Consider the following 27,706-nt stretch of genomic DNA (forward strand, 5'->3'; position numbering starts at 1 on the left):
TTCCCTGAGTTGTTGCATTTCGATGTAAAGGCTGGATAGCGCGTAGGAGAGGGGCGCCTGGCAGAGAGGTGCCGCAACCGGCCGCCATGTTGGAGGGCCCACTGGCGCCGGCTGCTCCCATAGGAAACAATGGGAAGCGATTTGATTTGGAGTATTCATTGCGCTTTAAACGCTCCTCATTTCTGATTAGCACGCATCTTTCTTAGGAATCGGTGTGCTGATGTATTCCAAACGTGCTTCAGCCGTGTTCCTGTAGTTTTTCATGGCAATTGCCTTCTTTTTCTTCTCCGCTGCCTCTATTCGGAATAGGAGGTCAACTGTCGTGCACAAGGCGCATACGCATGAAGGTGAATGTCATCCTATAAAATTAATTATTTTTGCTCAGAAAGGTTTCACACTGTTTGTTATTGTAAGGTACTTCCGTTTTTATATTTTTTGGTTGTTTTCGTTTGTTGTTCGGTTTTCGTGTGGTGTTCCGCGGTTCTCGTTCGTTATTATGTGGTTTGGTATTCTACGGTTCACGTTTGACTTTTTCCATTATCGTATTATGTTCTAGGAGTGTCTCTCTGTGTGTTTTGCAATAAGACCTCGATCCTTATTCTGAGGGGGCTCATTATTTTATTCACCACATCACCACCAGCAATGGGGTGGAGTATAAACCCTGGCGATGAAACTCCCCATTCCTCATCTTAAAATAACAAGCAGTTTTAGCAGACCGTTGGTAAGGTTATCGTGTATACCGGAACCAATCACAGTCGCGTGTGGCTCAGAATCTTATTGGCTCCGGTTGATACGGTTCGACGAAAGCCACGTTATCGACGGTTTGCTAAAACTCTCTAACGTTATTGTCACGAGTGCTTTGCAGTTGTTCAGCTGTCAGCGTATATCATTACAGAAATTCGAAGCGCTCTGCGCGAAGAGCATGCACATGCATGACTTATCACACGCTGTAGGGGCGACTGCACATACGAGGTTAACACAGCAGTTTATTTACTTCCACCGTACCTCACAAATTCAAATGGCAGTGGAACAAATTGGCATACTGGCGCAGGTTCTGCATCCGCTTCTTCTGCACAGCTGAGCGACTTTGAGGGAAACCTGCAAGCACAAGCGCATTGTTTATAGAAAATACATGGTCTTGAGATTTGTAGGAGCAGCCACACATACTTTCTTAGTACGCAATGACACCAGCGAAGTAGGAATGCAAATAAGTGCGAGTTGTCAGATGCATGCGATACGAATAAACAGATATTTCCTCAAAATAAATAGCTTACCTGTGAAAAATTGTCCCTCTTTCTCGGTCCCGGTCCGTGTGAAGTGTACTCAAAGCTGCAACAAACTAGCATGACACGCCCTTTAGTTTAAAGTAAATTTTAAAAAATACGGCCAGCCCCGCTTGAACTAAATGCAGACGACAGAATGCGTTGGGCCCACCAATGTGGCGGCCGGTGACCACGCTGTGGATCACCCTATACGCGATCCAGCCTATACTATAGAGATCAGTGGAAGCCACCGTACGCAACGCAGAGTTGCCCAGAGTAGCTTTCTAGTGTTTGTAAAAGCTCCAAACAAATAAAGAAAGATCATTTTCTAAACTGTAGCGGACGCCGGCACGTTTTGATCTCCGCAGTTGAGGTAAAATGGAGTAGGTGAAGGCGCGAACAGTCATTGAATGTTTGTCTTGGAAGGCCATAGGTCCGGCGGGCATTCACCAGGACAAGCCGGCGACGGTCGCGGAGGTACTGATTATTAGGTACTACTAACTAATTATTAGGTAGAGATACCATATTTATCGCTTACGGGACGCTATCAGGGGCAAAAGACGTAGAATGTTCTGGAAGGGGTTCCTATCCTATCAGGTCGATACGCCTACATACCATGCGGCTGCGGTGATGTCGGCCATACACTCCTGTGGCTGACGCCGCAACCGTTTTTTTAGGACAAACTTCAGAGTTCTCTTTTCCCTTTTTTTCAGGAGTGTCAAAGCATCGTTGGCGGGGACTACATTAAAAAGTAACATTAGTTCATTTACCTCGGCCACCTTCTTTTGGTCAGGCTGATAACTTACGGATGCCCAGCAGGGATGCAAAAAACAGCGCTGATGAATGATTATGTCATTGACGCGAGGGTGTTTCCTCGCTTAGGCTGCGCGATGCTGCGTAGTTCATGGGGGTTCACATGACTTGCTGAGTTATCATGACGCCCGCGCGCATGTAAAAGGTCAAAGGCTTAGAGTTCGTAGTATTAACCCTGTGGCTCTTAAAAAAAGCAAAGAGCGGTTGAAAAACCAGCTCTGGTATGCGGGATTGCACCAAGGTCCAAGAGCCTTGAACACATATAGGGAACTGTGTGATGTCGATGGCTTGCAGTTGATTCATAAGGGTGTGCCGCTCCCTCGTGTACCTTTGGCAGGTGGCCAGAATGGGCTGAATGGTAGCTTGTACAGACGACCACAGCAGTTAAAGGGACAGTCGCATTCTCCGAGGTCAATTTCGAAACTAATGCGAATTCTAATTCCTTGCCGACCATTGAAGTGGGCTCGAAAATACCATTTCGATCCGCGGCGTACTTTTCGCGCAATCCGATGAAAAAGAAACGGGAATCCTTGCGCCCTCGCTCTCTAAAAGTGGGAGGAAACGTCACCCGGATAAGGCCAATCAGCGCGCGCTCTGGGCAAATGCGAGCCGCGCGCCTGTTTGGCGATCGCGAAGCGAAGGGAGCAAACATGGAGTCGCAAAACGAGAGTGGTGTTTCTCTGTCTGGGGGAGATCCTGACGAACATGTTAGCGGTAGCGGCGACGAGTTAATGCTGGATGATGACCCATACTCTACGGACCCAATGCCACTGGAGCTTGCCGACCATCCACGAGATGTGGCTGCGGCTAACCCGCGGGATGACATTTTTAGGTGACGTACGTATCTCTTTGCATGGTTGCCGTCGGATGTGCAAAACAGTTTAGAATATTGAAATTGGCAGGTTTCTGTGTGGAGTCCGTGATCCACAGGAGCCCGACGAGAGCCTGTGTTGCCATTCTGTTGCCAGGGTGGTAGAAATGTGCAACGGTGCCGCCGTGCAGTGCATTGCACAACACCCATTACTCAGGGACATCTGCCTCCGTAGAGAGCTTCTAGCCTCAATTCTGCCGCTATGATCAACATTTTAGGCGACTCAATCCCCAGGGCCACAGGTAAGCCTGCTGCAGTGCTCTCCCGTTTGCTATATGATTACGACCGTAATGAACTTTTCGGTTTAAATTACCCCCTCCCCATCAAGATTCGGAAGGGTAAACTCGGGTGTTGTTGGTTATGCAAATTGTCGCACCTAAAGTGGACAAGGGCTGTATACAAAAGGGCGACTATTCTCAGCAGCTTTTTGGCCTACACAAGTTTGTCCCCTATAAATCATAAGCGTGGACGACAGCCGTAGAACAATCCAGAGACTCCTGTTCCAACAATTCCATTAGGAAAAGTGAAGCAACACAGCCGCCTCAGCTAGTCTCGACATGCTCTCAATTATGCCAGTTAGCCATGGCCTGATTGTCAACACAAATCCCTGATTGATTGGCAGATATCCAGTGGGAATTTTAAACTCTGAAGGAAGGTCTTACAAGTCTGAAAACAGAAGCATTTGAGGTGCCAATGAAGGGGGGAAGCATGTTACTGAAGCATGTAAGAGTAACTTATTTTGGGAGAAATTGGATTTTGCCGAAATTGGAGGGAAGCTGGTTTGGGAGGGAGTTTGCAGTTGGAATTGGGCTCATCCTGAAAGAGGCGAACATTTTTTTGTTGTACTATGTTGCACATCTGCCAACCTTCCACATTCAAAATGCAGGAGACCCTGGAACTAAGGAAGGAATGCACAGACTTTGAACTCCAAGGTTGGGATAGTGTCTGTTCTGGCCATTGTCTTCCCAACAGTGCGGGAGATTTGGCAGGTGTGCAAATGCCCACAAGATATGATGCTAAACAAAAAGAAATGTCATGTGGAGTTGTCTTTTCCATCTGCCTGAGGTTCACGGCATACTCGTCATTCACAAGATGGCCTGTATGCGTTGTCCAAGCAATCAGGCGGGAGTTCCAGTCTACGACTTATCAAGGCTATCAGCGTTAGGACCATCGAAACAAGGGTGTCTTGACAAGAGAGACAAGCTGGTGCATACTGATGGCTGGAACTGGAGACATGTAGTGGCAAGATGAAAATTTTGCTGACATAGGCATACTTTGTGCAAGTGAGCCCTTGGTCATCCCCCTTGCCTCCCATCAGAGGCTTTCGAGAATACTGTAGGTGTGTGGTGTTCTCGAAAACCTCTGATGGGAGGCAAGGGGGATGACCAAGGGCTCACTTGCACGAAGTGTGCCTATGTCAGCAAAATTTTCGTCTTGCAGCAATTTTCGTCTTTTCGTCATTGCAGTGTGGGGGATGTTTTGTCTTGTCACTTTGTATCTCCGGTTGCAGTCAACAGACTGTCTACCCGTCTGTACAGCAAAAACTACTACACGTGGCGGTATTAGCTCTGGCATCAAATCCAGACCGCACTGCACTAAGTTAGTGCCGACGTGTGAATATTTCGAACTCTGTGCAGATTGTCAGTGCGTTGTACTGACGGGAATAAAGAATGACCCTATAAATGTATCAATTTATTGTACAGTGGAGTATGACGGTGTGGGAATAACAAAATAGCTTACGTTTATTTGCCTCCCATTATGTATGGCAGGCAAATAAACCTAAGCTATTTTATTATGTTGTGCTGTGATTCTAAATTAATGTGGTGTGAAGTCTGGATGGTTACAGGTATGCTGCCACAGGGATGTTAGGAGGGTTCATGTTGGCAGATCCTTGTCTGGGGTACTAATACGCTATGCAAGTGTGTGTCCTTTGTTTTCCTCTTCCTGGAATCAGGGGATAACAACCCGCTTGTGAGGCGCCGTGAAGTGGGTCCCCAGCACTTGCTTCAGCCATGACCTCCGCATCTGAAATATGACCTTGAGTGTTAACACTGAAAAGAATACGTTGAGGGTCTAGCGGGTACAATAACAAACATAAAAATGACTATGCAAATAAATCTTCCCCTTTGCGGTCCCTGTTTCACTGGCACGGTTATTTTCCTGTCGACATTACGTTATAAACGCTGGCAGCCACATCACACAAGATTCCTTTCACAGGATTCGACAATTTTCAGGGCTCGTACATAAAAATTATGTTGTGGGACGTGCAAAAAGAATTGCAATATTTGCAAAGCATATAATACGTGCAAGCACCGGTTTCCTGGCTGTGAAATCGCACGTCAACGGCGTGAAATCCTTGGGCACACGCTGTGGTTCAAAGTACTTCAAAGCAAACGCGACAAGACAAGAAAAAGGGTCAGACGCACGCTCAGACACACACAGAACTCCGGCGGGAAGGAGCGCCTCCTGATGGTTGGTTTATCCGGGTGACGTCATCCAGTGTCGGCGCCTTGCGGGGATTGCCGTTCGCGCCGGAAGCGCGAACATTTAAAAATCGTTTCTGGGTCAACCAAGTGGATTTGTGCGGAGAAAATTTGCCGGCGTACATTATGAACGACAGGGAACATGACCATAACAGTTCCGGAACACGCTTCCGGATGCGACTGTCCCTTTAAAGGAAAATGAAGGCAATGTAGCCGTACGATTTCGTAGTTTCTATACCTTCAACACTTTTGGCGGTGAATGGCCCACCTCATTGTTGTGTCTAGTTTTGGCAAATAACTACGTGAATGTTACTAACCATGAGAAACCTGTTTAATAACGCCTGTATCGTAGGGATAAGAGCATTCTTCGGTTGGGCACTGCTTTGTCTGCCTCTTCTTTCTTTACGTAGTACGTTTACCACTACGTTTCTGCGTAGTACGTAGTGGTACGAAAGAAGAACGGCTCGTTAAGTCTCTATGTGAATCTCAGGGAACCAAACAAAGCTATTGTTGTGGATGAGTTTCCTTTGCCACATATGGAAGAACTGCTACATCGGTTGGTTGGAGCAACATGTTTTTCTAAATTGGACTTAGCATCGGCCTATCATCAGCTTGAATTAACGCCGGACAGTCGTGAATTGACAACGTTTATAACGCACGAGGGATTGTTCCGCTATAAGCGGGTGTGTTTTGGCCTTGCTTCGGCTCCAGCAACGTTCCAACGAATGATGATGTCAATCCTCCACGGATGTAAAGGGGTGTTGTGCTATATAGACGATATAATTGTTTTTGGAAAAACCCGAGGAGAGCATCTGAAGAACTTGCGATGCGTCCTCGAAAGAATCTCGACAGCAGGACTGAAGCTGAATGACAAGTGTGCTTTTGAGGTCGATGAGTTATCGTTTTTGGGACACACAATATCCGCTGATGGTGTGAAACCGTTGTCATCAAATGTGGACGTGATCAAGCAAGCACCAGTGCCTAAGGATGTTGCAGCGCTCCGGTCGTTTTTAGGACTTTGTGGGTATTATGCCAAATTTATTCCACATTTTGCGGACATTGTGGAGCCCCTCCGGAAAATGCTACGTCAGGAAAATGAATTCATCTGGGATGAGAGAGCACAACAGAGTTTTGAAGAAATCAAACACCTTGTAGCGTCATGCACAGCTGTCAAGATGTTTGACCCGGACTTGCCCGTGGTCGTTACTACAGACGCATCGGATTAGGGCTTAGGAGCAGTTTTGCAACAAGAACGTGAAGATGGTTTGCAGACCGTAGCCTTTGCGTCCCGGACGTTGTCTCAGGCCGAACGTAGATATTCGGTGGGAGAAAAAGAGGCCCTGATCTGCCCATTCGCATGTGAACAGTGGCACGTCTATTTATGGGGGCGACGCTTTTCGTTGCGAACTGATCATCAAGCCCTCGTGACTTTGCTCTCATCTAGAGGATCAGGTCGTCGACCGCTGAGGATATCGAGGTGGACAGCGAGACTTCTTTACTATAACTTTGAAGTCCAGTATCAGCGCGGATCCGAGAATGTTGTAGCAGATGCCCTTTCTAGATTTCCAGCGTCAGCTATGCAGGACCCACCCATTGAAGAGGAGGTGATAGCAGCAATATCTGCCTGTGTGTCAAAAGAGGAAGTACAGAGAAGTGCCAAACAGGATCGCACCCTTCAAGATGTTATGGAGTTCGTAACTACGGGATGGCCGACAAAGAATTATCACTATAAGTGGCCTGAAATTGGCTTTTCAGATACGGTGACTTCAAGAACAATTATGGAGTTTCTGCTCACAGTGTTCAGCAGGGAAGGCTATCCCTCAACGTTAGTGAGTGACAATGAACCTCAGTTTAAATCCAACGAATTTGAGACTTTCTTGGCAGATAGGGGTATCAAGCACAGTGTGTCGTCGGTGTACTACCCGCAGGCGAACGATTTCGTCGAGAGGTTTCACAGAGTATTGAAAGATTTCGTACAAATCGCGCTTCTCGAAAGAAGATCGCTCAAGAGTGCAGTCCAGGACTACTTAGCCACATACCGGTGTACTCCACACTCGACAACTGGCACTTCGCCTGTAATGCTGTTGCATGGTCGACAACCTAGGACAAGGGTGGACATCGTGGGACTATCGACCAAGAAACTTCGGTCAGGATCAACATTTGGTGATGAAGACTTAAGAAGTCACGTGTACCACAAGCAAGTGTATTCGGAAATTTATACAGATACACGTAGAAGAGCAAAAATTCCTACGTTCCGAGAAGGGGACTATGTAAGGGTGGGACACCCCATCCCACAAGGGAAAGGTGCGCTGTCGTACACTAAGCCACTGAAAATTCTCAAGAAAAAAGGGACTGGTACGTTCCTGTTAGAGGATGGATGGACGTACGTGGAACGCTCCGAGGTTGGTCAATGTTCCACACGAATCAAATCCTGGGGAAGAGCCCGATTGGACAGAGCTGCATTTCTGGCACCTTCAAGACTCGCACCGATTGAGTGAGCAATCTTCTCACTGTCCAGAGCATCAAGAACTGGCGAGCAGCACCACGACTCTTCCCGAAGAGGGTACGCAGAGTCCAGCGATGCCAACAACGGCTGCGCCAACACTTTCTAGCAGTGAGGAAGCGGCGACAGTACCAGCCAATGACTTACACGACGTTCAGGAGAGAAGGACCAGTGCGCGTGAGCGGCGCAGACCAGCCTGGACGAATGACTATGTGATGTACTAATGACTAATGACATAGTAGTATGTACTGTTACATTTATTCAGTTATTGCTCATACAGATTTTAAACTTTTTGTGAAGCATGTTCATCGAAGGGAGGGGAGATGTTGTGTCTAGTTTTGGCAGATAACCACGTGAATGTTACTAACCATGAGAAACCTGTTTAAAAACGCCTGTATAGTAGGAATAAGAGCATTCTTCGGTTGGGCACTGCTTTGTCTGCCTCTTCTTTCCTTCGCGATAACATATCGCGATACCACACTCATCATCATCCAATGTGTGTGTGTGTGTGTTTCAAAACAACAACAGCTATATACATGCATGACCGGTGGGACGAGCTTTCGAAACGACGACCTGTTGACAGTTGATTCCGCTGTTACTTTTGCAGTCGCTGTATGCAGCTATGTTTGTATTGCGAAAGACAAAGCAGTCGACAGAAAGACTTGTCGTAGATAGTGCCGTCTACGATAAATCTGCTGACATGTCTACGTATAGACACGTAGGCAGACTTGTTGTCTGCTCTGTCGTGGTCTTCTGCAGACCGCCCCGAGCGCTTGTAAAGTTGATCTCAGGACATTTTCCTAGTAACCATTTGTAAGAAAAACAACTTTGTATCACCGCGTCGAATAGAAACCTCGAGGAGCTGCTCGAAGAAAGGGTGCTGACCGGGACACTCAAGGAGAGGAAGCTAGCCGTCTTATGTCTAAGTCGCATGGCTGTCAACACAGAAAGGTTCTTTCGCAAAGTAGTTGAGGTAAGTTGGTTTTTTTGTTTACTATCCCAGGGATTTCGGTACGAACAGGCCACTGCTTCCTGTACGGATAACGGTAAAGCAAAATAAAAGAAGAGACAGCTCCAAGCAAAGAAATTGTAATTCACTTATTTTCTGTGATTCAGTCAGTTTTTTCGTACGAGGGCAAACTGTGCACTGCTTGCTCAGAATTTCTACATCATACTAAAAGAAGGCATGAGCTGATTCCCGCCTTATCGTCCTCATTCATTTCAGTACAACGCTACTTATACAATTTACTTATAGCTACAATGGTCCGCTGCGCTTTACATGCAAAATCTTCCTGCAGAATGAGCGCATGTGTGTATCGAGCGCTTCAACATTTACTTTTGTGCGTCGCTCTCTATTACAGTGTTAAGATAGAACTTCACCACATAGCACGCTCCCAGACAACCACCATTCCGAATGATATCATTATGTGTCATGATTCGTTCAAAACGGGGGGAGGAGCCTATCTGGGACATGCATAATGTGTCCCAGATAGCCGCCTGCTTCCATTTTCGGCAAATAAGGACACATAATGATATCACTCGGAATGATGGTTGGCTAGGAGCTTGCTATGTGGTGAAGTTCTGTTTTAATAGTGTAGGAGCATTCTAAAGTGGGGGGAGTGGCCTGCTACATGGGATTTTAGTATTAACGTTATACCTACCTCTTGTGGAACGCAACGTGTACACTCTCGAGATCGACTTTGACACGATGGAATGCTGTTTTTTCCATTCCAATGGCTAAAATCTAAAGCAGCATCTCCAGCGTAAACCAGAAATTCCTATTGCTTTTTCACGAAGCAATGCCCTACAGCCGCTGTTTATGTAGCCACCCTCAAGCGGTCACTTGCGCTTGTGCCCTTGTATGTATTCTGTTTGGCGCTTGCCGACCTTTCCCTGCCAGGAGCATTTCAACTGGTATAAATCCTACGCTGCTTCTTCCTCGAAGTGGTAACTTATTCCTCCGAAGTCTGAGTGCATCGCATCAACAGAGTAAGTCTTAGCCCCGACATCGTTATCGCGTCATTAGGAGTCCGCAGCGACTCGGGTCCATACGTGCAAAATCTACGTGTTTCATCTCAAGGGTGTTCGATAAAGCTAACTATACTGAAGTTTCAAGCCGATACGAAACGATGCGCAGAAACAGCAACGCCGTTACTTCAAAACTATTCGCCACCGATATTGGCGTTTTTTATGGTCACGCGCATGTTGACGTTTGCAATGAAACGTGACAGGGACCTTCCCAGAACGCAATCGTCTGGTACGCCGTCATCTGTTAATTGATATGTGGTAGAACTCAGCTATGTCTACGCATCTGTATTTGCAGGATCTGCAAGCAATGCTGACCTTCGAGTCCGAGCACTGCCGGGAAGCTATTTTAACTATAGGCCACGTCGCACGTTGGAAGGCTTCCTACTTTGAAGACACTTTCGCGGATATCTTTGTGGTTGCCGTGAATACTCTGGTGCTGGACGACAGGGTATGACATATTTGGTTTCTATTGCTACGGGTTGGTTGTCGTTTGAATGGTGTCGCTCGTCGCAAATTCCTTTCGTTTGATTTCCTTGTGCGCTCCCTTACTTTTCGTGTAAGTAGCTAGTGAACTCCTCTTGTAGAACTCAGTGGACGATGCGATCAAAAGTCTTTGCTCAGTGTGTTAGGTCGTTAAAGGTTCTCCACATTTGCAAGCGGTAAGCAAACCACAACTTGAATATGGCGGGCTATGGCGGGAATATGGCGCCATAACTTGAACGATGCTGCTTGTGAGCTCGCGCTGTACATCATACTAACAGAAAGCATGAGCTGATTCCCGCCTTATCGTCCTCCTCCTTACAAGCGCTTTAATTTGAAATGTACTATCATATACAAACGCGAAATTTCAAGTATTTGTGCACTTACGACTTAGACGAAAAAGACACAATGAATTCTGTGGTTAAACGTTGGTCTTTCATTTTTCCACAGGACGCCAATGCAACGCAAACAGCAGAAGCTTGGTGCGAATACCAACTGCTTTCCGAAAAGGCCAAAATTAAGGTGCGCCCCCCCCCCACGTCATGGCTTTTTACAAAACCCAGATTTGTGATATGTGCGGCATGTAGCCACTGCCTTTTATCGAAGTTTGCCAATCCAATGAGACTTGGAAGATTCCACATAGCGCGAAGTGTCACACCTATGAATGTACTAGGCACGTGAAAGTAAACCACGGGAGACGGCTTCAAATATTTGCAAGTGCTTCATTACATTTCATCGTCTCGTTGACAAGCGTACCAGTGTGTTGGTCGTGTTGAAGGACCTGACGAGCGACTCCTCAGTCAGCCGCATCTCGGCGACAGTCCGTACTTTGCGCGCGATCGATGTAAAAGGCCTTACTTAATTCTGAGGATCTGCTGAGTTGTAGCTCTGCATATGCACACCTGTTTCCTCGTTTATTCTCATCGCGTTACTGTATGAATGCCTGAATGTCTACGCCTGAATGCCATGAATGTCTATACTCTTACAAAACCGGCAGTGACCCAGCGCCTCGCGCCCGTCATCCGATTTTTTTAGACTTGAAAAAATTCATAGCTTTTAGTTGTGGAACATTGTGATCAAGAGCGATGCCACAGTGGTCTGTCTGTGGATTAATTGTGCCCAACTGCGGCTTGTTTAACATGCGCCGAAATCTCAACACACAGCAGACCACGTTTAACGTCCCTGACAGAAAGCGACGTGTCCAGCACATCCCATCCGAACTTCCTCGATGATTTTGCTTACCCGAACTTGCTTCTACCCCCGTAGCCCGTACTTGGGAAACGTTAGAAACTGCAGAATTCGACGGAAAGCCAGCTATGAAGTGGTTAATAACATGCTTATCACATTCAAAGCCCAGTAACAAGTGAATTCAACAATTCATGCGGAATATTCTCGTCACGTTGAACTAAAGCTGATACCACCGATCTATACGCTGCCGATGCTGTGCTCACAAACGCTCCTGATCTGACTCTGTGGTAGGCCGGTTTGACACTAACGTTTTTCTCGGCCGTGTTTTTCACGGAGCCAGAACGAGCCAATGGAACCTACGGGGCATGATTGCCCTTAGGTTCTATTTTTGGAGCAAACGGACGACAAAAAGGTTAGTGTGAAATAGGCCGTATAGTTTGAGTATGGTGACCCACCGTATATAGTTTGAGTCAGCATATACGGTCCGTACTCATGTCAAGGCAAGTCCATGTTAGGTGCCCTGCAAATGCGACAGTGCGGTTACGCAAAGCTACTGTGTAGTCTCGAGCGTGGCCATGCTGCGATAACAACTGAGCAAAAAGTACAACAAACCAGCACAGCGCAGGCGACAAGTGTAGAACTAGCGGGACAGAACAAGAGTCCGTGCTGAGCGGCTGCCAGGAATCAACTGGTGCGCGCTCATTTATTCTTCGTCCTTCCTTTCTAGCCTTGCCACCAAGGGCGCTACAGGGCTCCCCCCCCAGACCGTACTTAAAAGGAACGGTCGACGTATCTAAAGCCCGAGTGACACGTTTGGTTGGTGTGCCCTGATGTGGAGAGGAGCTGTCGAGGGTAAGGGAAGTGGACGACGGGAGGCAGGATGCTATGTAGGCGGGCTTGACTCGATCGAGGGCGACGGTGTCAGACTTGCCGTTGATCTCGATACGCACAGTCTTGTGTGTCCGGGATAGGACGGGATAGGGACCGGAGTAAGACGGCGTCAGCGAGGGCTTCGCACGGTCGTTTCTGACGAAAACGTGCGTCGCCGTGCTTAGGTCCTGGCTAACGAAGACTGTGCGACGTGTGGGCATGCGAGGTGGGACGGGAGTGACGTGACGGAATAACTCCTTTAGGTCCCGAACGTAGTCACTGGGGGACGGGTGCGGTTGATCGGCGCTTGGGGTGAGGAAGTCTCCAGGAAGGCGTAGAGGGGAACCATAGACGAGCTCGGCTGGTGCGCACCGGAGGTCCTGCTTGACAGCGACGCGCATGCCGAGCAACGCAAAAGGAAGATGTTGGGCCCAGCGTAATCGGGAGGGTTGCGCAGTGAGGGCTACTTTCAACTGGCGGTGCAGGAGCTCAACCAATCCATTTGCCGCTGGGTGGTAGGCGGTTGTCTGGATATGGTGCGCTTCGAGGAGGCTGGTGAGGGCTGAGAAGAGGGCACAACGGAACTGTGGACCCCGGTCCGTTATGACAGTGGATGGACAGCCGAACCGTGCTACCCATATGGTCACGAAGGCTTCGGAGACGGTTTGGGCTGAGATATCTGCTAAGGGAACAGCCTCGGGCCACCTTGTATACCGATCCACACAAGTCAGGATGTACTTGTAACCGTGGGATGTGGGTAGTGGGCCGACTATATCGACATGGACGTGGTCGAATCGGGCTCGCGGCGGAAGGAAGGTGTGCAGCTGGATTTTCGTGTGCCGCCCAACTTTCGAGCGCTGGCAGGAGACGCAAGTTCTCACCCATCGCTGTACGTCTTTATGGATGCCTGGCCAAACGTATAGTGCCGTGAGAAGCTTCTGAGAAGCGCGGACACCAGGGTGGGCCAGATTATGGGCAGCGTCGAAGATCTTCCTGCGGAGTGCGACAGGAATAAATGGACGGTTTGTGCCTGTGGTTGTGTCACAAAGCACAGACATCGTCGTCGACGGTATGGGGACAAGACGAAGAGTAAGCGATGTCTGAGGGGCAGCTTGGAGCTCGCGGACCTCGAAATCATCCAGTTAGGCTGCGGCGATGTCCTCAAGGCTTATCGGGCAAGGCGCGGTGATGTTATCGATTCTAGATAAAGCATTCGCGGCGCTGTTATCGACACCATGGACATGTCGGATATCGGTTGTGAACTCCGAAATGTAGGCGAGGTGCCGAGTTTCTCGTGGCAGATAGTCATTTCGGTTGTTCCGGAACACAAATGCAAGGGGCTTGTGGTCCGTTAAAATGTGAAAGGTCCGGCCCTCGAGGAAGTGACGGAAGTGGTGGACTACTGCATATATTGCGAGAAAACGGCCCGGCCGAAAAATCCCGGCCGAAAACGCTGTATCTGGTCTGGGCATTGTTAAGCCGTTGGGAGAAGTACGCCACTGGGTGCCATATGTCGGATGTACACTGCTGTAGCACAGCGCCGACAGCGGATCCTGAAGCGTCGACCATGAGCCGGGTGGGCGCATCGTGTTGCGGATGAACGAGCAGAGCGGCATCCGCGAGCGCCTGCTTGACAGTTGCAAAAGCAGCGTCCGCAGTCTCCGACCAGGGAATGGCTGCCGATGGCTTTACTTTTGCTCTGAGAAAGTCGGTGAGAGGCCGAAGGATGTCTGCGCAATTGGCGATAAAACGGCGGTGGAAATTGATAAGGCCGAGGAAACGGCGGAGCTGCCGAACAGTAGTGGATCTGGGAAAGTCTGCGACGGCTTTGACCTTGTGGTCCAGAGGGCGGATACCTGCGGCGGAGATGTGATGGCCGAGAAAATCGAGTTCCGACACTCCGAATGTGCACTTTTGTGCATTGACAACAAGGCCATTTTCTTGGAGTCGACTGAAGAGTTGACGTAAATGGTGTTCGTGCTGCTCGGGGGATGAGCTGAAGACAAGGAGGTCGTCAGTGTAGGCTACCACAAAGTTCAGTCCGCTGGTTACTTCGTTGATGAAACGCTGGAAAGTTTGAGCAGAGTTCCGCAGGCCAAATGGCATTCGGACGTACTCAAACAATCCAAAGGGAGTTGTGATGGCAGTCTTCGGGTTATGCTCAGCCTCCATCGGGATCTGATGGTAGGCTTTAACTAAGTCCACCTTGGAAAACGTAGTAGCTCCCGCTAATAGCTCAGAAAAATCATGAATGTGTGGTAGAGGATATCGATCGGGGATTGTGCTCGCATTCAGGGCTCTGTAGTCACCACATGGCCTCCAGTCATTGGCCTCCTTCTTGGGAACGATATGTAGTGGCGAAGCCCAATTACTGGCGGACGGTCGTATAGTTCCCAGGGCCGGCATGTGCTCAAATTCACGACGAGCTATGGCCAGGCGTTCGCCGGAAAGACGTCGGAAGCGTGCCGTGACTGGTGGACCTGCTGTCTCGACGCGGTGCGTGACATTATGTTTCACTGGTGCGGAAAGGTTGCATGGCTTCACGAGTTCCGGGAATGACGCCAAGATCTTCTCGTAGCGTGAAGTTGGTATAAATGTGCAATTACCAGCAGACTGTGCTTTAGAGACGGAAGCAACGGTAACGAGGTTCGTGATATTGTCCCGCAGGCGGCGCTGCCTTATGCTGACGTCGAGATTGTGGAAATGTAAGAAATCTGCCCCAAGAATCGGGTGCCCCACGTCAGCAACCGCGAAGAGCCATCTTAACGTCCTGCGTAAGCCGATATCGAGAGTGGGGGAACGTAGACCGTATGTGCTTATGGTGGACCTGTTCGCAGCTTGCAGTGCTAGCGTGAGACCCGGACGAACTTTCTTGTCGGAAGGTTTTGCGGTATAACGCTGACTTGTGCGCCAGTGTCCACAAGGAAACGGTGGTTTCCGATTCGATCCCTGACATACAGAAGGCGGGCAGGTCTGGGTACCTAGCCCAAGGAGCCCAAGCTTGATCGCCGGCGCTATCTTGAATTCCTTTCTCCGGCAGCATGCAACAGGTGTTCTACTCTCGCCATTTTGTAACTACCCTGAAGCGGTCACTTATGACAAAATCGTCATCTTGTCCTGATCACAACAAACGTCATTTTGAGGTCATGGACTTCGTTATTATTTTGCTTTAGCACGGATGTGACGTATTCCCGCCAACAAAAACCCGGAGATGAACGAATCTTGCTAGTGTGAATTAAACGGTGCTTCTTACGGGACATGGTAGCATGTTCTTCCGAGGTATGAGTACTACACCTGAGCGCATCACATCGGAGCGCCAGTGTCGTCAGCACATCTTCGGGAGTGGTCAGCAGTACGATGTTTCATTTGCATATCTGCATCGGACATCGGATATATCGAGGTCGAAAGAAGTTAAAAAAACGACGCATGTAAACAACTACCGCTTTGTTCACAAACCGTTTGGCCGCCGATCATGGGCCGAGCCATTTTTATGGTCACGTGTGCGATGACGTTTGCAATGACGTGTGACCAGGACCTGATCAGAATGTATTGCGCTCGCCCGACACGCTTTCATCTTTGAAGCAATACACTGTACCTCTAGACAACCCTCTGCCAAGGAAGAAAATCGAGATGGCGGGGTCTGGCACTCATTGTTGCGAGTCTCGTGTTATTTTTGAGCCAGTAACAAGTACTTAAGACGAGGATTTTTTTCTGGTGCATTTCATGAAAAACAATGTTGGACTATATTCCGGCTTGTACGGTACTTTCACCGCGCATTACCTCACGTGGATCTAGTCCACTGTTAAAACAGAACCGGCCTCGGTGGTCCAGTCGGTAGCGTGTTCGCTTTCTGATCCCGAGATCGCGGGTTCGAACCCGGCCGAGGACGCCAGCAACTTGGAGGCAGGGTACAAGTTGCTTAGACACGCCGTCTTCTGCGAGGGACGTTAAATACGGGGTGCCGTGTTGTGAGCTTTCATTGCACGTGAAAGAACCTTCAGGTGGGCAAAAGCAATCCACAGACCGACCGCTGTGGCGCCGCTCATGATCTCAGTTGTCTCGCCACGTAAACACCCTATTATTACGTTAAAACAGAACTTCACTGGACAACCAGTGAAATTCTGTTTAACAGTGTATGGTAAGTCCACAGGCGTGTAACATAAGCAGACGTGGCTAGCACTGATGAAAAGTATGCCCAATATGTACTGCGCTGCATACTGAAATATTCGATTATCGCAAGTATAACGCGAACAGATTGGTTTGAATATTCCTAGATTATTTTTTTAAATGACAAGCAGTGTCATATAACTCAGTGTCCTTATCTCGTTTTAGGTCGAATGTCTGAAAGCGCTCGTGCGGTTCATTCTCGGCAGGTGGACAGATATTCATCTTGCGCAGAAAGGCTTTTCTATCCTCTTCTGTATAGTGGATGGTGCAGAAAATGGCAACCTTACAGCAAGGTAAACCGCATGAAAAACAAAAGACAAAAAAAAACACAAGAAAAACAAATGTCCGGTCGCATCCTGTGAATACAGCAGAAACGAGCACACTATAAAAGGGAAGAAAGAGATAGCGTGTTTGCACTCTTAAAAACAGGTGTTGTGGTGGCAGTGACGTTGTGCAGAAGTTCACCGCATGGCCAATCAGCGTTCAGAATTATATCGCTGTATGTCCTGATTTGCTGAGGATCACGTACGTCTTGGTAATACATTGCGTAGATGTAAAGTAGTATTACGGATAAAGTGTACATCTCCTATTCTCAACAATCAAATGACAGGACCAGAACGACACTATCCTGAACGTTGGTTGGCTTGGCTCTGAAGTACCTTCTAGGCCAGATCGTTCTCAACCGGTGGGGAATTCCCTCCCTGGAGGGGGGATTTAGGATTGTCAAGGGGCGAATTAGAGCCCTGCACAGGCTCGGGCCCCCGACCCGGCCCGCGGGCTAGGCCGGGCTTGTTATTGGCTGTGTGCTCCGGGCCGGGCCGGGACCGCCAACACCGCGGGCCAACACGCCAACACCGTGGGCCGGGGCGGGCCTGGGCTGACAAAAGACGCCAGCACGACGGGCCGGGACCCGGCCGACAAACATGTTTCCAAGAGTCAGGCTGGACCGGGTCACGCAGCTAATTCCGCGCGATGGATGACTATTTATATCATCACGTGCTTGCATCATTTCTGTGCATAGTATTTGCAAAAACAAAAGGGACACTGCATTATGCGTATGATTCGACCCTCTATAACATTATCAAAGCCACTTTACGTATTTCACAAACACGCTCGCAAAGCTTGGTGAGAGGGGTAAAGATTGGGAGGAGTTTGTCGATGACATCCTCTACATCTACAAAAACTTGGTAGTGTCACGGTAACGCGCTTGCTCGCGTGCGTCCTGGATTTCATTTGGTCGTGTGCTGTCGTGATGTCAAACCGACAGTTATTGTATGTTTGCGGCCGTGTCTTCTCTTCTTATAAATGTACTTATAAATTTTTGTGATAAGCTCCAGAAACAGGTACGTCACGTCTGGAAATACTTTGCCGGGATCTACGCGCCGAGTGGCCGGGCCGGGCCGGGCTCTATTCACTGGACCGTCGTGCCAGGCTGGGTCGGGCCGTTTCACGATGCGCCCGGGTCGGGTCGGGCCAGGAAAAGTCGGCCCGTGCAGGGTTCTAGGGGGATGGCACGATGTAAAGCGGGACCTGCGTACTACGTTTTCTCGACAGAAAAAAGCCGAGCTTAGACGGTCGTGACGTCAGCCCAACGGAAAACCGCCAAGCCCACCCGCAAAGGGCGATTTCTCGACGGTTCCTTGCGCGGCGATGCTTCGCCCTCGGACTCACTAGCGGCGTTCTTTGTCACGAGCCAGAACATAGGAGAGGGGCCGCTATGGTTTCACGTTTAGAACATGAAACAATACTGCATGCTTATAATTTGGTATCAGTCTCCAATTGATATCACTCGCTGTAGAGAAACTGTTTGGCAGGTACATAAGCGGCAACACAGCAAAGCCTTCCAGTGTATCCGGGACACATTGCCAAACATTCCTTCGTTCACAGTGGCATCCCCAGCCCCTGCTGTTCCCCCGTGGACACTTCCAAAGCCATTCATTTCAGCACATATTTCTGGCCTCACCAGGAAGAAAAATGAAACCCTACTTCACGTCCTCAGACAAACCACGCTGGCAATGATAGGCACAAGATATAGCAACCATGTCGCGGTGTTCACAGATGACTCTTCCACCAGCGACTGATCCTCTGCGACCTTTACCAGCGGAGTCCATCTCACGAGGTTCTGGATTATCGCACCGCCCCTCGTCCACTTCTGTGGAGCTATGCCATTCTGTTATTCCTGATGATGCTACTGGAATTACAACCTCGTTCCCGGGTGGTATACACTGACTCCAAAGCGGTACTGCAGTGCGTAGCGAGCATGGGTATTCGAGGATCTTTGGCAGCAGTAGCTGTGGAGATTCTAAAGGTACGCGAGACACTGGAAGCAAAGGGGCACCGATTTGCTCTGCAGTGGATCTACATTGGAATACGAGGCAACGAAGAAGCGGATTCGGAGACTGCAGCATCTGATCACATCCCTAAAGTTGCTTCCAACATACTCACAAAAAGCGATAGGCGATCCTATCTTTCAGCACTGGTGTCGACGCTGGCCGCTCAACAGTCACGTCAAGGAATCATACAATGGTCATTGCTCCACGCGGATGACCCCACACAGTCTTTCAGTACTAAACAGGCTTCCCCGTCACTTCACGGCCCTTGTGCATCGAGTGCGGCTGAACGTCGCCTTTACCACTTTGTTCCGCTACAGGTTGGGCTTCAGCAACTCAATGCTGTGCACAACCTGCGCTGTCCCGGCCACCATTGAGCACATCTTCATGGCCTGCAAACGCTTCACAAATGAACCACAAACACTTATGCATAACAACAACAACTTTATTGTGAGACGATGAATGGGGAGTTTCATCGCAAGGGACGATACTCTACCTTATGCATCAACTCGAAACCATCGACAGGAGACCATTCAGAACATCTAAGATTCTCGGACCTTGGGGCGATCCTGCTGATCAGCGCCGGGATCTGCGATCGTTGATGGCTTTTCTCACAGCTACCGGCTTACTGGACGAACTCTAAGCCGTTGCCCTGATACCTTCATAACTTCGTGGGCGTGCCATCTTCACTCATCAAATCATATCAACCCACATGTTCTGGAGTAGTGTCCTACAGCGTAAGTGGGGAAACACCCCATAACATCATCATTCATAATTTAATAGTTGTTGTTGGTAACAGAAACCGCCGAACACGAAAAAGAAGGACGAAACAGTCCTCCCATTTTGTGGGACTGTAGGACTTTCAAGGACAGAGGGAAGCAACCGTCGCGTGAATCTAGATGTTTTGTAACTGTGACGACTTTCTTTGGTTCGTTCCACAAGAAAATGCTCCTGTGGCCTCAGTTGTGTTTCCCACTTCGTCCGTACACCAACTTGGTCGTATGCTACTTTCATGCAAAGTTTAGGCAGACACCGATCCGTCAAGACAGACGCATCACTTCCGCCGTCTGCCTCAATCATTTGCTCACTCCAGACGTCGGCGAAAGAGATCGTTTTCGTTTCCTATCGTTTTCGGAGCCCAGAGGAAAACCGTCGAGCTCTCGATGTTATTCCGTCGAGAAAACGTCCCCTCCAATCGACCCTTGCGCACACTGCGCAGGACATCTCCCTCGCCAGGAACGCCTCGACAGTGCCATGGCTCCTTGATGCGCTTGGTACTGGAAGGACAATCTATAGCGGTAAGGTGTCTAGCGACAAACAATACTTTTGAGGCACTCGGAAGAAGCGACAAAATACCACATTTTTTATACGTGTATTACTTAGGAGTTAGGACCTCATATGAGGGGGAATAACGCTTTGATGAACAACAAAATGGATGCATCGAGCAAAAAAGGTTGAGAGCCACTGGTCTAGGCAGTGAGGCTATTCGAGTCACTAAAGCAATATTTCTCGCAGTAGCAATTCGGAGGCATCGTGGCTTCAATACGTGGCTGCAACTGGCGTGCTAAGGCTGTGCTGTTGCATCAATTACAGTCACGCGCTCACACCCCAACAGTTCCAGAGACTAGCAATGGTACCACGGGTGAGTAAGCAGTTTGTTTGAAGCAGGTCACACCCGTATTCTTTAGAAGGTAGCACGAAATGTACTGCCGTACTGTACTACTGCTGAGGCGTGATGAGCATTTGCTTTAACGTGTGGGACTATTTTGTTCATGTTCGCAGTGTGGGTGCCTAGAAGTTCGCTTAGGCGTTTTGAAGAAACTGTCCCGATACGTGGAGGCCGGTCGATTGCCGGTGCAGTTTCTCGCCTTGTTTGCTCACAGTGCACATGAACGTGATGCCACCTTACGCCGATGGGCTCACAGGGCACTCACGCGTTGTGTACGTGTGCGCCAGGATCAGCTCCAAAGGAAAGAGGAAGATAATGGTAAATAGCAGTCAATTAATTACACGTTTGATACGCGACCTAAACATATTTCATAGCCACCTGGAGGTTGCATTTCATAGAACCTAATTTTGCTGTGTAACTAATTGTTTTGTGACTGTGACGTAGTGTTTGTATTCCCTTCTTTTTGAACAGTGCCTTTTAAACGTGCATAAATGTAAAAAATGTAATATAATGGAAGTACCAACACGTGCATTGCTGTATTGCTAGTATTGTATTTGTTTTGTTGTACTGTAGTTAGACTAAACTGTCTCCTTATTCGATTGTTACACTTAAACTGTAGTATTTTATATCCCACTAACCCCCCCCCCCCATGTAATGCCCTGTTAGGCTAATTAAATGAAATGAAATGGTGCTGGGGTTTATCGATGCCCACCTTTTTAAGGTCTAGGTGCGGGAACTGAGGGGCTTTTAGTGGAAATTTCGAAGTGCTGCTCAAGGAAAATACCTGCGCCCGTTGACGTTTGCACGCTTTGTGTATGAGGTGCTACCTTCATGAGACCCGCAGGGTCATGTGGTTTAACATACTGATCTATTGGGGAGCATCTAATCCCGTGGGCTTAGACCGGGACACCGACGAAACAAGCTAAAACGTGTCGCATCTTCACCGGGTTACCACACCTTTGGTTCGCCAACAATCCAAATACACCAAGTGCGATGAGCTCGAGTAACTGCTGGCATCATTCACAATTGATTAAACGTCCAGCCGCGCGATGTCGAACTGAACTTAGCGTCCATTATCGTTGTTTTCTGAGTTGGCGCGCAAAAAGGGAGGACGTCGATATTCCTGGGTGCGCAATCCCCGGTCTCGAAATAAATAGATGTCTTGATCGCTTAGTTAGCGTGTATATTCCTACTTTACAGGCAAGACAATGACTATTACGTGCCGAGCATCTTATGTCGAGTACAAACAGGATAACATGGCCTGCATATCCTGATTTATGATGAATTTATTATGTATTCTTCTCTTTCGTTAATACTGTGACAGTACGCATACATGTCATGTATTGCACACGTATAGCACGACAAAACTGACGAAAAGAATCGATTTATTTCATTTTAAAATTTCAAACGACGTCATCACAATCAACACCATAACAATATATAAATTAATAGTGTTAAGTGAAGAGCATTAGGAGACGAGAGCTGCCGACATTTCGAACAGAGACTGTTCTTTTAATGATAATGATCTGACGAACCGTAGACGCTACGCGAAAGCTCGTGAAAGCTAGTAAAAGAAATTCTTTAGTAAATAAACTCTTTCAGTCGGTAACGTGTTGACTTGCTGAGCTCAAGATCGCGGGTTCAATCCCGGCCGAAGGCGGTAGCAATGCGGGGGAGGTAAGCATTGCTTCCATCACCGTGTGGCGGAGATTATCGGGGCATTCTTTTTTCATAAAAAATGAAAAACATCAAATTCGGAACCAACTGACAGCTCCCGGTTGAAACGAGCCTTCCCTGCTTCGCCTCTTCCGGGGACGTAATTGGCATTGCCGGGGAGATTCCCAATCGCTCAGCTCACGGTGTCGCCATGCTGGCTGCGATCCGATACCACCGAAAGCATGAACGCAGATGTTTCTGGCGACTGTTCAGCAGCAGATTGCGAGTCGGAAGACCACATTTCGTGCCTGCCTTCTGCAGCCTGCCTTCGTTAACGACCCCAGTGACGTCAGTCCGCGCACTGTTGCCTGAATTCAGCCGGGAGCGCCCAGCCGGCTGCAAAATCCGATTAAATTCATTGTCTAGTTTCCGACTTTTTCAAAACGAAATATTCCGCTTACATGTACTTGAGGCACTCACTATTCCAGTCGCATCTTCAGTTCAACTGCGTGTTTTGTCCGGACACCACCTTTAAAAACTTATCTTAATGATAATTTTCGTAAGATGTTTTTCCTGTGCGCCAATATTACGAGTGAGGGGGAGGGGGATCTGTCTATTGTGACAGGAAAAGTCAGCCAGAAATTACGGCTTGCCATTCCTTATTAAACAATTCCTTAGTGCGTATTCCTGGGGTAGTTAAGAGTAAGGCGATGTGGGGTCAGAGGTCAGAGGTCTTACGCCGTCCCACACACGATGTCACAGGCTGCTGAGGAGACCGGTATCACGCAGGTAGTGGAGAAGGGCCGCGGTTACACCACTCCTCCATGTGCCAAGTAGTGTTGCGAGAGAGATGGAGTATCCGAGGCTGGTCAGGCGAGACTTGAGATTGTAACGGTACGACTTGGAACGGCGGCAGTCGAGAAGAAGGTGTCGAATGTCTCCCTTAACGTTGCAGGCAGAACATAAGGGTGTGGCTCGCTGGTCCATTTTGAACAGCAGTGACGGAGCGCGGGCGACGTTATGTGTGGTACATACTGACACAAATACTGTCCACGTGTACACCATATTGTTTCACTTCGTTTCGAATGCCCCTTCTGCGTGCACTGTGGAGGACGCGGTTTCACTAACGTTGTGTATACGTACGAGGGTGTTCAAGTCAAACCGGGACTCCTCATTTTACGCAAAAGTAAAATGAACTTACAAGAGAGAAATTAGTTTTATTTTTCAACGTAATCTCCAGCTGCAGTAATGCACTTGTCCCAGCGTTCCACGAGGGCTTTGATGCCAGCAGCGTAGAAATCCTTACCGGCGCGTAGCAGCCATGATCGGACCGCATTCTTGACCTCGTCGTCGCAGCTGAAGTGGCGGCCCCCAAGGAACGCCTTCAGTGGCCTGAAGAGATGGGAATCGCACCACTTACACGCTTTGCTGCGGCTAAGTATATCATGGCCATACTGAGCCTGAAGTCTTCTGTGAATTTCAGATGACTTTACGCCTTCATTCACGAGAAACTTCATGACAATTCGCTGTTCGATGTGCGCGCTCACCTCGTTGTCGGCCATCTTGTCCGGCACGTCTCTTCTGTTTTGCACAAACTTTGGACCACCACGTGGTGAACGCGGAGGCCTGTCGCGTCTGAAAATGACGAAAGAGAAGTAGCGGGAGCCATTTTGTACACTCAGAAGACAGAAAGTCCCGGTTTGACGTAACACCCCTCGTAGATATCTAGTTTCACAAAATTTTCACAGTTGCTGTGCCGTGCCGGTGCGCGGCAACCCGGTACAAACTCGACAACTGGTTGGGCGCCGCTGCATTTCCATCCCGCAAACCTTGTGTTTCTCATCGAATGCCTTTGTGCACAATGCTACGTTGTTTCTCCTCTCTGGTGCAAACTCTAAAAGCAGGACTTCGTTTTATACTACCCTCATGATGTGCATAGAAATTCCTGCCCCCCCTTTTTTTTAAGCAGGCCCGCTCAACAAAATACATAAAACGAATAAGAAATAAAAGAAGGCGATTGGGGAATAATAATAATAATTCGTGGCTTTACTTCGCGAGACAACTGTGATCATGAGGGGTGCCACTGTGGTCGGTCTGTGGATTAATTTCGCCTACTTGAGGATCCTTTAACGTGCGCCGAGAGGTCAGCACACGGTACACACTCTCTCACGGAGGACGGCATGTCTAAGCAACTTGTACCCTACCACCAGGTTGCTGTCGTCCTCGGCCGGGTTCGAACCCGCTATATTACCTGGGGATCAGTATGCGAACGCTCTACTGACTGAGCCACCGAGGCCGGTCTGAGGAAGAAGGGATATTTAGAACACTTTGTCTGTATGTTGAATTACAGTAAAGGCGTGCGCATTCCAACAGTCAGATGGCTGAATGACATCATTGTGAGTGATTAGCCATTGATTAACCACGAACTTGTTGTACAGAGTTCTCGTTTTTTAATACATCATTTGTCAGACTGGACTGATTTCCTGTAATGCGTGCTTATCTGACCTAAATAATACACTGACTGATGTGCCAGCAATGTCAGTCTGAAGACGTACCTCTTGAACGCAGCCAGCCGCTTCATGAGACAGCCAGACTACATGATTCCTTATGCAGTTCATCTCCTCGCCCACTTTGATGAGCTCGTGGATCACACGTGCCTTGCAGCTCTGGCCTATATCAAAAGGTTAGCGATTTTCCTGGAACAATGTCAGCCTGTACCTGCACCGCCAAATGAGAAACATAACACAAAGCGTGGCGTGACCGTCATTCAGTGCACATCTACGGTCCACGCCACAGCTACCTTCTTCCAGGAGTTAAATGACAGCGGGACCGACGGGTATGCGACCGCTGGGACCTAGAACACGCCTTACTGTTCTTATAGACATGATCAAAAATATACTTCTCACGCATTTGCGCAGCACACTTGGCATAATGCGTAATCACGTGATGTTTGGGAGCGCCCATCAAGAAATTTTCACCGGAATGTTTCATATGGCCGGTTTGTCGCACGGATATTTCTTGACCGTGAGGGATTGATAGACTGGTTTATAATTCATAGTTTACGGCTCGGTGAGGTATGTTTCTGATATCCCACCTCTGTAAATTATTAACGATGTCCATTGAACTCCAGAAATTCAGTGGGAGCTCTCGGTATCGAAGCATTTTGGGCATCTCGGATGCATGGTGCATTGTGAGAAGTTTTCTGTGATGTTCATAGGTGCTTTTACTTCCTCCTGGAGCCGTTGATGAAGCACAGCTACTGGTATGAACCACACTTCTACGTGGATCTCTTGGAGACCATCAAGCAGACACAAGACGCTCAGGATCCGACCAACGAAATGGCTAATTTGGTAAATGCCCTTGCGCTCATGGGCGCCGCCAGGATTTGTTTATTTGCCAGGATTGAATGTTTGACGTTGTGGTTTTCACTGTACTGGATCTGAATCTAATTCTATGCGTCAACTGCGCACGCAACTACATTGCCTTGGCTTAGAAACACCCCAAGTTTCTGGAACGGAGAAAAAAAAAACAAGAAAAAAAAACAGGAATCATAATTTGTGATTGTGTTGCAACGGCAATGTTAGTTAGCTTACCATAGGGCTTAGCTTCGGGGAAAATGTCAGAAATGAGAAAAGAGGGCGCGGAAAAATATGACGTGCAATGGCAGTGGTCAATGTCGGTACAGTCTCACGACTTGTTACTGACTTGGACGCTTGGAGGTTTACAGCAACCTTGTCTGCGGACAGCAGTTGCAGTAGAACGAAATGTCGTGGGTGGTACCGCGGGTACGGACGGCACTCACGCCAGGGATCCCCCCCCCCCCCCCGCTACACGCACAGACCCCTAATAACATCAAAAAGCTTAAAGCACACTTTCCCCAAAAGACCTACCTGAAGGGCAAAAAAAAAAAAAAACAAAAGAACAAGCCCAAAAAGCAGCAGAGGAGGGCGTCACCCTTTCCCACCTAAGGGATCCCCCCTCCCCAGGATGAAGAACCCTGACCCGCACATATGTTGCATGTTCTGGGTGCGTGAAGTTTGTGAATACGTGACCAGGACGACATAGAAATATCGGGGGGGAGGAGTGATACAGGACCCAGACTGTCGACAACCCTCTTTCCCCTCAATTCACCAGCATCCTTACGTACACAAGTTGATGCGTGATTATGTTTGACTTTCTACTGTCTCTATGAGTGGGCTCAACAGAGAAAATGTGCCCCATGCCACCAGTTGACGTATTCGCCTTCCATGTATCAGTTGAGCGTTTTACCTCCTTGGGAAATGTCTCTAGTCGCGTTTTACGTTCATCGATATATGCAGAAGCTTTACGCCGTCTGCGATGTGGCAGTGGGTGTGGTCATCTCCAAAGGGGCTGAAACGACTCGTGCCACGACGCAGAAAGTAGCACTTCCTGCAAAGCTGTTCATTCCCGTTAAGCAGGTGAGTCCATGCGTCATTCATGGAAAAATGAAATGCGTCCATACCTATTTTCAGATCAATGATTATATGTCCAACATGTGAAGGAGGTAATGACGTGCTTCCCTAGCGGATTTAAAGAAGCACTCAGGTGATCTCCTTTTTTTTCGCTGCGTCGTCGTCGTCTTCAACAAATAAAATGAGCTCCTGCGCAAGAACGACGAGCACGCAGGTGACCTACAGAGCACGCGCGAGGCCTCTGTTCCGCGCACCTTTACAAAAATCCTCCACTCGTGAAGAGAGCGTATCGGAGAACGAAGGAACGTCATGACGTAACGTGGTCCCCGGACACGTGACGTAGAGCGGCACAGCGCGTGACCTCAGAAAAAAGAAACAAAGTGGAAAGGCGCAGGGACCTCCCTACGTCACGCGAGGGTCCTGTCGACCGTCCGCGGCTGCTTTCTCCGACTGTTTTTGTAAATTTGGTTGCGCAGTTATAATGCACCGCAGAGCGAAAATATATTGCGTGGTAGCTTCTGACGGACAGCTTGACGAATGAAACAGGTTCACGAGCCATGTTAAATGTCACCTTATTGGCCTTTCTAGAAGAAAAAAGCACGCAAAAATCGCGTGGAAAAATGTCCGGTTGCAGGGTGCACCTTCGGGAGTATTCAGTACGTCTCTGCTCATGAGAGAAAGAAAAGGTTGGAGAAAGCACGGGTGACAAAGCGTCTATCCACTGAGAAAGCAGCAATAAGGGGGTATTCACAGACGTGCCACGACGCTATGGTGAAAAAGACGAAGCAACGTGGTGGTGCCCCTGGTGAAAGGGCTCGCCGTTGTCAGCCTCACATAGGTGGGCAACGTCACGACTGACGCCCTGGGGGAATGTGCGTCCTAGGCCGACTTCTAAGGGTACTGTGCCGACATATGTCTGAAAGCGTGCGAGGAAGATTCAAGAAAAACCAGAG

General features: G+C 48.6%; 1 protein-coding gene across 2 annotated transcripts in view; it reads left to right on the forward strand.

The window, feature by feature from the left end:
• The window catches only part of LOC135396064 (sister chromatid cohesion protein PDS5 homolog B-A-like), a 131,130-nt gene that overhangs the window by 94,934 nt on the left and 8,490 nt on the right, over positions 1 to 27,706 (forward strand). The window contains exons 19-27 of one of the 2 annotated variants that reach the window (XM_064627108.1): positions 8,782 to 8,905; positions 10,256 to 10,408; positions 10,891 to 10,962; positions 16,831 to 16,958; positions 20,514 to 20,637; positions 20,778 to 20,982; positions 24,889 to 25,003; positions 25,538 to 25,670; positions 26,640 to 26,759. In XM_064627108.1, the coding sequence (XP_064483178.1) occupies positions 8,782 to 8,905; positions 10,256 to 10,408; positions 10,891 to 10,962; positions 16,831 to 16,958; positions 20,514 to 20,637; positions 20,778 to 20,982; positions 24,889 to 25,003; positions 25,538 to 25,670; positions 26,640 to 26,759 (1,174 nt within the window). Of the gene's footprint in view, positions 1 to 8,781; positions 8,906 to 10,255; positions 10,409 to 10,890; positions 10,963 to 16,830; positions 16,959 to 20,510; positions 20,638 to 20,777; positions 20,983 to 24,888; positions 25,004 to 25,537; positions 25,671 to 26,639; positions 26,760 to 27,706 lie in introns of both variants that reach the window. The other variant, XM_064627109.1, reaches the window with a different exon arrangement.

This window comes from Ornithodoros turicata, chromosome 5, assembly GCF_037126465.1.
Source record: "Ornithodoros turicata isolate Travis chromosome 5, ASM3712646v1, whole genome shotgun sequence".
In the NCBI taxonomy this organism is placed as follows: domain Eukaryota; kingdom Metazoa; phylum Arthropoda; class Arachnida; order Ixodida; family Argasidae; genus Ornithodoros; species Ornithodoros turicata.